Source organism: Pteropus alecto, unplaced genomic scaffold (assembly GCF_000325575.1).
Source record: "Pteropus alecto unplaced genomic scaffold, ASM32557v1 scaffold34, whole genome shotgun sequence".
NCBI classification, from domain to species: Eukaryota; Metazoa; Chordata; class Mammalia; order Chiroptera; family Pteropodidae; genus Pteropus; species Pteropus alecto.
The window spans coordinates 7,187,500-7,197,136 of NW_006435763.1; the positions used below are offsets into that span (position 1 = coordinate 7,187,500).

At 53.1% G+C, this 9,637-nt stretch overlaps 1 protein-coding gene across 1 annotated transcript in view; it reads right to left on the reverse strand.

The window, feature by feature from the left end:
* The window catches only part of PDILT (protein disulfide isomerase like, testis expressed), a 29,290-nt gene extending 20,904 nt beyond the window's left edge, over window positions 1-8,386 (reverse strand). The window contains exon 1 of the mRNA XM_006910945.1: window positions 8,185-8,386. Within this exon, the coding sequence (XP_006911007.1) occupies window positions 8,185-8,386 (202 nt within the window). The remainder of the gene's footprint in view (window positions 1-8,184) is intronic.
* Between the last annotated feature and the right edge of the window lie 1,251 nt (window positions 8,387-9,637).

The window sequence follows — 9,637 nt, forward strand, 5'->3', positions numbered from 1 at the left end:
ACCCCCCCACCCTCCACCATCCATCCATCCACCATCCATCCACCATCCATCCATCCATCCACCCATCCATCCTTTCACCCAACAAAACTTTTTTAGCATTTGCCATGTGCCAGGCTCTGTTCTAGGTACTGGGAACTTGACAACGAACAGATACAAATCTCTGCTCTCTTTGGAGAAGGTAGGAAGCAAACAAATAAAGAAGTAGAATATATTCTACGTTAGCTGCTGAGTGCTATGGAGAAGGAAAAAAAAAGAAAAAAGCAGAGCCAGAGGCTGGGAGCATCGGGGGGACTGAGTTTGAGTAGGGAGGCGAGAGGGGACCTTTTAATAAAGACTGAAAGAAGCGAATGGAAGCTGGCCTGGGAAAAGGCATTCTATTTGTTTGTTTTGTTTTCTTTTTCCTAGAAGGCACATACTGGGAACTCGATGAGTGTGAATTCCTTAGGTTTTCTCATAAAACAGTTATGGGGATTTATAGCACGTGCAGCCCAGGCAAGATATATTTTTAAAACATCTCTGTGCCTCAATTTCTTCATTGGTACAGTGGGGATATTAATAGATCCTACGCCTTAGGATGATCCTACATAGTGAGACCCGGTGTGCAGAGCTCCGGCACAGGTGACCAGCCTCAAGCCATCCAACCCAAGTCTGGGCCAATTGTGTGACTCTGTGTGGGTTTGGGGGTAAGCAGATGGGACCCAGAGTCATATTAGAATAGGCTGTGTCTCTCTGCCTGCCTGCCTGGTGTGTAGATGTGTTAATGGCTAATGGATCGATGTTTGCCTGGGTCTGAAGTAGATAACCTTTTACCTACTAGAAGAGGAGCCCCCTTTCCTGAGCAGCCAGCACGGGTCTGAGGAGGGGCCGATGGCTATGGGAGGTGGGAGTGTAGGAACAGAGCTTAGCTCCCAGCTCAGGGACTGAGTCTGCCTTTCTTGAGACTATGGTTCTCAATGTGGGACAATTGGCCACGTCTAGAGACATATCTGGTTGTCAAACCGGAGTGCAGCTAGTAGGTAGAGGCTGGGGATGCTGCCAAACACCCTGCGATGCACAGGACAAGACAAGACAGCCCCACAAGAATTATCCAGCCAAAACGTCAATATTGCCAAGGAGGAGAAATCCTCCTTTAGACCAAGCTCTAGATCAGGCATGGAATAGTCCTCCGAGAAGAACCCTCCCCCTATCCCACAGGGCCGTTTACAGCATATGGACGTGCTCATAGGTCATAGGGACTTTGGGACGGTCATCGTTCTCCTAGATCCTCGGGGGCCCGCCGACAAACTTCTCTGACCATTGCAATGGCCCACGAGGTCCCAAAGGTTCTGCCGTTACTCCTTCTAATCTTATTTCTCACTACTCTTCGGCAACTCGGTTTCGGCCACCCTGGCACCTATCCACCTCAGGGCCTTTGCACTCACTGCTCCTGCTGCCTAAAACACCCTCCTCCCAGACGCCTATCTGCACGACTTGCTGCCCTGCTGCTTGCAGGTCTTTGCCGAATCGTCGCCTTCTGAGAAAGGCCTGCCCTGGCCGCCCTCTCTGAAACGGCAGGCCCGCCCCCGCCCGTTCCCCGCACGGCCTATTGCTTTTTTCTGTTCTTCTCCATCCAACGGCCTCTATTTTTCACTTATTTATCTGTTCCTCTCGAGTCGCCCCTCTCCAGGATGTAAGTTCCACAAAGCGAGGATGTCCGCCTGTTTCTCGTTCACCCCTCGGTGCCTAAGATATGTCTGTCGCGTAGCAGATAGATGTGCAATAACTATTTCATGAGTGAATGAACGATGAATAAATATAAAAATAAGGTCCCCGGTTATCGGCACAGTTCCGTGAGGTGGACGGAGTTTTGTGACTTTGGGCAAATGATTCAATCTTTCTGAGACCGATTTGCCCCGTGTGTCCAATGGGGACAGTGACACCAGGCACAGTGCCTGGAATATGGGTCTCAATAAATGGCCATCGTCGTCACCATCATTATCTTCATCACCATCGTCAATGTCATCATGTAACTTGTCCCCAGATTACAGAGGTAACCTGGTCACGTCTGCTTTAGGGACAATTACTAAATTATCCTAGAGACAATTCCCGATCGAGTCTCATTTTGGCCTCTCCTCACTAAATGTAGCCTTCCCTTGTCTCATTAATGGAGAACATCACGGGCCAAAGCAAACTCATTCATTCATTCATTCATTCACTCATTCATTCAATATCCCTGCAGACCTATCACGCTCCAAAGACAATGCTAGATGTTAGGACTCAAGAGATGAACAAGATTTGGTCTTTATCCTCCATGAAGCTCACAAGTTTAAAGGTGGTTTCCATACAGTATGGCAACTCTGTGAAACGGGGAGACATAGAGGGTTGTGTGAGCACGTAGGAGGGGCTCCTTGCCAATCTAGGGGATGTGAGGTGAGCACAGCCTCCCGACAAGGTGACTCCATGAGCTTACGCCTCACCGTCCAGCTGGAGAAGTGCAGAAAGGGACACCCCAGGTCGAGCACCTGCAAATGCAAAGGCCCTGTGGTCTGAGTTGATAGGACCCCTCCGGCAACCACGAAGATGTCAGGGTCAAGGGGAATGGGGAAGCTGGTCTAGGCAGGATCGAGCAGAGGACGTGGCGGCCCTGTTAAGGAGTTTGGGGTCTTAGAGGGTCGTTGGCATTCTTTTCATCAAGAAGTGACCCAATCGGCTTCACACTTAAGAAAGAAAAACCTCTCTGGGTCCATTGTGGAGACAGCTCGCGAGGAGGAGAAGCAGAGCTCCGGAAAGATGCTGCTGTGGTTTACTGGGGATGGACGAGGCCGGAGCTAAGGCAACGCCGGTGGAGATGGGACAGGGCTTCGGGAGTTGGTCTCGGTAGGACCGGGTGACTGACGTGTGAATAGGCAGGAGTCGGGAATAACCTTGAGATTTCTGTCTTTGACCCTGGGTGGACCGTGGTGCTGTCCTTTGGGACGGGATGTGAGAAGAAGCAGGTTGCTGGGAGCAAATCAAAGATGCTGAGCTCTGCTTTGGATACATGGCATTTGAGATGTGCCGGTGACACGCGGAGGACAGATTCCCCTAACCATTGGCTTGATGGGGAACTGAACAGCACTGGAGGGTTCCCCGGAGCACAATATTGCAAAAATCCTTTTTGTAAAGAGCCCATTTATGCCTGGGTGTGGGGAAAGCTTTTATAATGCTTTTGCCAAGTGATTAGTTTTTCCAAAGGTCACTTTAGAAGCTCTGCCAGTGTTCACATGACTCATTTTAATTTCACTGTGTATTGGAAGGAATTGAATAGTCAGACGTAATGAGTCTGAGCGGCTCTTTGAGATAACAGAATCTCCGCTGGTGCTCAGTGCTTTGAAATGCCAGCTGGTGGGAATGGTTTAAGTTTAAAGTATTCCAATCGGTTGTTATCAAGAGTAATTAAAGACTATAAAATCAATCGGCTCTCTGTGTAGCCTGAGTTAAAAGAGATCAGTTAAAGCCCCAAACTGACCTGAACCGACCTTTCTACCCCTGATTAAAACAGAGCAGTCCAGGGGGCGGGGGAGGGGGAACAGTCTTGTGTTCTCACGTGGGCGGGATCCACCACAGTGGAAGAGAGAAGACGATTTGGATGCCTGACCTTGCCGGCTTACAGCTCTGCAGCAGGCAGAGTAGGGCTGGCTGCAGGCTCCTCAATTCTCCCTCGTAAAAGGAGCCGTGACACAGATACGTACGTGGCGGCCTGAGTCCCACGGTGGGTGAGGGATGAGGAGAACTGGCTGGAAAAGTCGTTCAGCCGAGTGAAAATGCCTGCCCTGCTCGTGGCCTTGCTGCAGAAGCTGGCCCGGCCGGACCTCTCCTCCAGGGGCTGTCTGCATGGACTCGAAGCACCATCGAGCGTGTGCTCTGGCACTTAGGTTGAAGGAAGCCGGGAACAGCCTGAGCTGGAAGGAGGTCAAATGGCCTGGAAGTCTTTCGATGAAACTTTCCGCAATAGGCATGCGCCGTATTGGATGGCAGCGGAAATGACCTGATCATATTTTCCCTTCTGGGAACCATCAGGGTGAAGAGAATGAAAAGGATTCTTTTGTTTTATGTGGCTATCACGTGGCTGCATGGGACGCAGGGCAACGGAGCGGTGGGTGCGGCCACACATCCACGCTGCCCCGTCGAAGGGGCGCGCTCAGAGAGAACGTGTCGGATGAGAACAGCCAGGGACGGGGGAGGAACTGGGAGGCCTGAATCTCAGACAGGTTTTCTAAATGCGAAAGCTATAGGGGCGAGACCGGGGGTCTGACTTGTGGGCGTTGGCTAGACAGGGAGGTGGCCAACAGGGACAAGGACAGGCATGTTTTCTGACCCAAAGAGGAAGTCGCCCCTCGGCTCCAGCCGATCGCCACATCGCAGGAACGTGAGCCAGTGCTTCCGGATCTTCCGTTTCTTCAAGAGGGGGTGTCAATTCAATTTTAATCGTGAAATCTCCCGATTTTGAAAACACCGTGTGGGCTGAATGTAACTGACCTGCCGGCCATCTTCAGCCCATGGGCTTCCTGTTACATCCTTGACTGCGGGGTTTGGGGGAAGAAGAGGAGATGTAAAGAACTGAGAAAATGAGCCCGAGAGATGAGAGGCATCCAGAAGAGACCGAGGGCCTCGGGCTGGGGCTGCGCAGGTGTCAGGGCAGGTGAGGAGCGGTCACTTCCCACTGGGCTGGGAGCCAGACGCCCTTGGAGCCCTCGCCTGAGCCAGGCAGGGTCCAGAGAGTCCTCCTCGCGGGGTAAACAGGTTCTGACGTCCCTGCCCAGAAGATAAACTTTCTTCCTGGTTCAGAGCCTTGAACGGCATGTGCCACCAGGCTGCTCACGAGGACCAGCGGTAGGTCACGATCAAAGTCACGATCGAAGGCCGTCTCAAGGCTTCTACAGCAAGAGGTCGGTACAATGAGATCGAGGCAGTCCACCCCACATTTTCCCCAAACTCCGTTTCTGCTCCTCTTCGTGTATACGCTAGACTGCATTTCCCAGCCTCCCTAGCAGAGAGGTCTGGCCAGTGGAGTGTGGGTAGAAATGGCGTGTACCAGTGCGTCCCACGCCGTAAGGCGCACGTGCATCGCCGGGGTCTCGCGAAAATGCAGGCTCTGACTCAGCGGGTGTGGGGTGAGACCTGAGAGTCTGCACTTCTTGTGAGCTCCTGAGAGATGCCGACACCTCCGGTCCACGGATCACCCGTCAAGTACACTGATGAGCACCATTCCCGGGGAGGAGGGGGACCCTGCCCTGAGGCATGTCCTCTCTCTTCCTCTCTGTTTGCTGGCTGGAGGCAGAGGATTCGGTGGCTACCCTAGGCCCTAAGGGATACTCGAGTCGCTTGATGGGAGGGTCCCAGTTGCCCGGATGGCTGAATGCAGCACAGGTCCTCTGCAGACCCGCGTGGGACTAAGTTGTAAGCGTGACATGAACCTTTATGTAACCTAGTAAGACCGAGTTAGCCTGCAACCTTGGGTCTCATGGCAAACACTGTGAATCAGCCATTTACAGACCTCTTTTCCTCTAGCTCTCTCCACCACAGAAAACTAAAACATTCACCATTCCAGATTCCTCGCTTAGGGACAGCCATGGGCCCAGTTCCAGCCAATAAGCTAGAACCAAAGTCACCGGTGGGGCTTTTGAAAGTTTTTTAAGGGCCAGAGTTGGCTGTCGTGTATTCTGTCCCTTTGCTATTCGCCCATCCCGCTTTTTCCCTAGCTAGGATGTGTGATGCAATGCAGGAGACGCTGCAACCATCTTGTGACCATGAGCTACGAAATGTCAAGGGTAACAGAGCAAGGAGACAGAGGAGCCTGGGTCCTCCTCGACACGGTAGAGCTGCTGTGCTAATCACTGACCGCCTGTCTGCGGCCACACAGCACATGAGATAAAGCCTGAAATCCACCATGAGCGATTCTTCATGATTCGCCGCTGAGCGCAGACCTCACTGACGTGACGTCGATGAAGTGCATCCGTCTCCTGGCCAGGGGAGGCTAGGAAGTCATGTTTACGGAGCATTTCCCACATGCCAGGTCTCTCGCAGGCACCCTCAGGTCATCCCTGTAACCACCCTGCCGCTTTCATGGGTCTCACTTGACAGAGAAAGGCGACACCCAGAAATGTCCCCAAGGCCACATATTTAGCTCGTGGCAGAAGAGGACTTCGCACGCAAGCTGGCCCGGCTCCCACGTCCTTCACAGCAAACCCTGAGGTCACTGCAGGACCGAAGCGTGTGGGTGATTCAGGCTGGGGAGGACTCCGTGCGGTTTCCCAGGGCTTGGCCTGGGGACTTGGATAAATATCGCTACCGGCGGCCATTGGTTCCAAGGACATCTGTTTGCTCCGCAACTCTGGCTAAAGACTGCCCATCACGTGTCACCACGGGAAAGCCAGATAGTGAGGGTTCAGGCTTCTGGGCTTCCAGGTGCATCTGCATTGGCCCAGGAGTCCCTGGTGCGTGCCAAGATGCGAGAAGCCAGGACCCGGGCCGAGAAGCTGCTCGGCCGGTTTGCAGGTAGAAGAGCCGTTTCTGAGGACATGTCCCCCAGGAGTCACCTCCTCTCGGGGCGCCCAGCGTGCAGGGTTTAGGCTATCCTAATGGCGTGTAGAGCATTTGCGACGTTTCTGGCTTAAACTGTAAAGTCTCTGAGAGCAGAAACCAGGGCCCCTCTCCACTGGGACCCCAGCAAGGGCCCACCCAGCAGAGCTGGCACCGAGCAGGGCTAAGGAAACGTGGGGTGACTCAGAGGACAGTAAGAATAGCTCCGTCCACTGGGTGTCCACTAGAAACCAATGACTGCATATCTGAGCCATTTTCATCATCTCAACGAGGAGAAATTATTTAACCCTTTCGAACAGATACGGAAACTGTAACGGGTAAGAAAATGGCAGCCCATAGATCCTTAAGCTCTTGCTGGGCACCAGGCACTATGCTAAGCGCCCCAGGGATTACACGACGTGATTTAAGCCCCCCATTTCGCAGCCAAATAATAGAGACTCAGAGCGCTCACAGTCACTTGCCCAAAGCCACCTCATCAGTACGTGTTGGGACCCAGCGCTCCAGTTACTGTTGGAGAAGGGCCAACAAGGGCAGGGGTGGGGTGCCAAGTCCACAGCGGCTCAGCAGGAGGGAGGAGGGTGGACGGGGAACTGGGCGTGGGCTGCCTGGCCAGAGGCAGAACCCGAGCTGGGACGGGGACCCGCGCTGCACAGCCCCGCTGGGCTCTGGAACCTCAGCCACTGTCCGGGTGGCCTGGCACAGCCTGGAGGTGGACCCTGGGGACGGACACGGAGCCAGACCCTTCCCCGAAGTGGCTCTGAGGGCAGGGTTCTGGCATCCGGCATCCACACCTGCCGTCCACCTCCTTCCACCCCGCCCCCGTCCCCGTCACGTGGGAAGTGGGGCAGCCTAGGGTCTGCAGTCCCCACTGTGAGCTGTGTGACCTCAGGCAAATCGCTTGGTCTCTCTGAGCCTCCGTTCCCTCAGCTGAGAAACGGAATCGTGGGGTGCCCCCACGCGGGGCTGTCGTGAGGTTCACGTGACGTAACGTTCAGTGAGGCACGAAGGGACCGTGCTCGGCACACAGGAAGGATCGTCTTGAAAACCCCGTCCTCCCCGTCCTCGGGCCCAGCTCTGTGCCAAGGCCTCGGGAGAAAGAAGCTCTCTCCATCTCCAGAAGTTCTGCAGATGCCAAGGACAGCGGCCCATAGAATAAAAACAGCCGAGCCGTGCAGACGATAAACGTGAACATCTAAAAATCTTTTCTCGACTCTACCCATTGGCCGCGGCTCGTGTTCCCGTAGCCTAACGTGTCTCGCTGAGTCGTCACCACGATTCATGTGCTCATGATATTCGTGGCCATTTTAAAGAGGAGAAACCTGAGTTTCAGAATAGTAAAGACAGCTGAGGGTAAAGCCTGCCTCCTCGCCTTCGAGCGGGACAGAGGGGCCCCATGCAAATCAAAACTCGAGTGGCGTCGTAATATCTTGAAAACCGTTCAACCTGCCTGGACCTCCCTAGTCTCTTCTGCAAACCGGGGCTGATGTTATATACACATTAGTTTTTAAATGTGAATAATACGTGTCCTCACGTGTTTAGGGATCCATAAAACTCCCTGGGCCCAGGAGCAAGGATGGTGGCCTCACCCACCCGTCACCCAGCCCCGGGAGTGGGGACACTCACAGAAAAGCACCATGAGGAAGCGGGTCTCGTTCAGCATCTGGGCCAGGCCGGCGGGCGTCAGCACCATCAGGTTGCCTTCCTCCAGGATGTGCAGGGGCTGGGACACGTTGACAGTGATGTCCTCGAAGTCGTCCTCTGGCAAGCTCTGGACAGTGGGGACACGCGAGGCCACCAGCAGCGAGAGCACCCAGAGCAGCTTCATGGCTGTCCTGCAGGGGAGGGGGCAGGGACAGGGGACTCATCAACACGGGACGGGAGGCCAGTGGAGCCCGTGTCACCACTCCCGCTCCTCCCCCACTTCCCTGCCCGCCGGTCCCTGCGTGGACAACGTGGCCTGAGCTCGGCCGGCCCGCCGGACCTAACAGTGCCCGTGGCTCGGCAGCAGCAAAGCATTAACCCTGGGGCCCGTGTAAGCTGTGCAGTGACCTCGCCAGAAGCAGCTAGAAGCCAAATGGCATGCCGGCCACCGAGCCCACAGACACCGGGTGAGACTTTTGCAGAGATGAGCTGCACTCCGGCATCCTAGAGCGAGCCTCTGCCTCTCAGAGATGTCTGGTCCAACCCCTCCTCACAGCCTCTGCTTCATGCTCTGCCAGCTCCCGCTTGAATGCCCCTCATGACGGGAAGCTCACTACCTCACAGGGCACCCCAATTGGTTTTCGAACACGTTTTCCCCTCAAGTATGAACATGAATTTTAAAAGCTCCGACTAGAAGACATACTTGTAAAAATTGGACACGGCACAATAAAAATAGGTAAAGTAGAAAATGAAAGTTTCTCTCACGATCCCGCCTCTGAGGTGGGAATGAATCCTTACGGGTGCTGAAAACACCTATGGGAATGTACATGTTTAAACATAAATGGACTCAGGTATGCATAGTGTTTGGTGTTGTGATTTTCTTAATAACACAAAATAGATCTTAGATACCTTTCCGTAGAAGTACACATAGTACACATTAGATCTATAATATGGTTTCTTTTCTTTTTTTTTTTTTTGGGTGGGGGCGATTTTTAACTGTCAGGACAGTCTGAGTCAGAAGCTGCCACTCTCCCTGAAAGCGTGACAATAGAGAGAGCATCACCTCCTCAAATCCTTGCCACGTCCTCCCCGAGCCCAGGGCCGCCTCCCAGGATATCGTACAGACTACAGGAGTGTCTCAGATAAGAAGACAGGTAAGCATTATATTCCAGTCACGCTTCAGATTAAACGTATCAGGATCTTAACTTCTTCGTCGACTGCTGTCTTCCCAGCACCTGGCATTTATGGTAGCAAAGTGAACAAGTGGCCTGAGTGAATACATGAATGAATGAATGAATGAGTGAATGAATATTTGAATGAGTGAATGAATATTTGAATGAGTGAATGAATATTTGATTTTTTTTTTTAAATAGACCTATCGTAATTTTTTTTGTCCAGCATATAGAAAATTAGGACTAATTCTTGGTACTAAAGT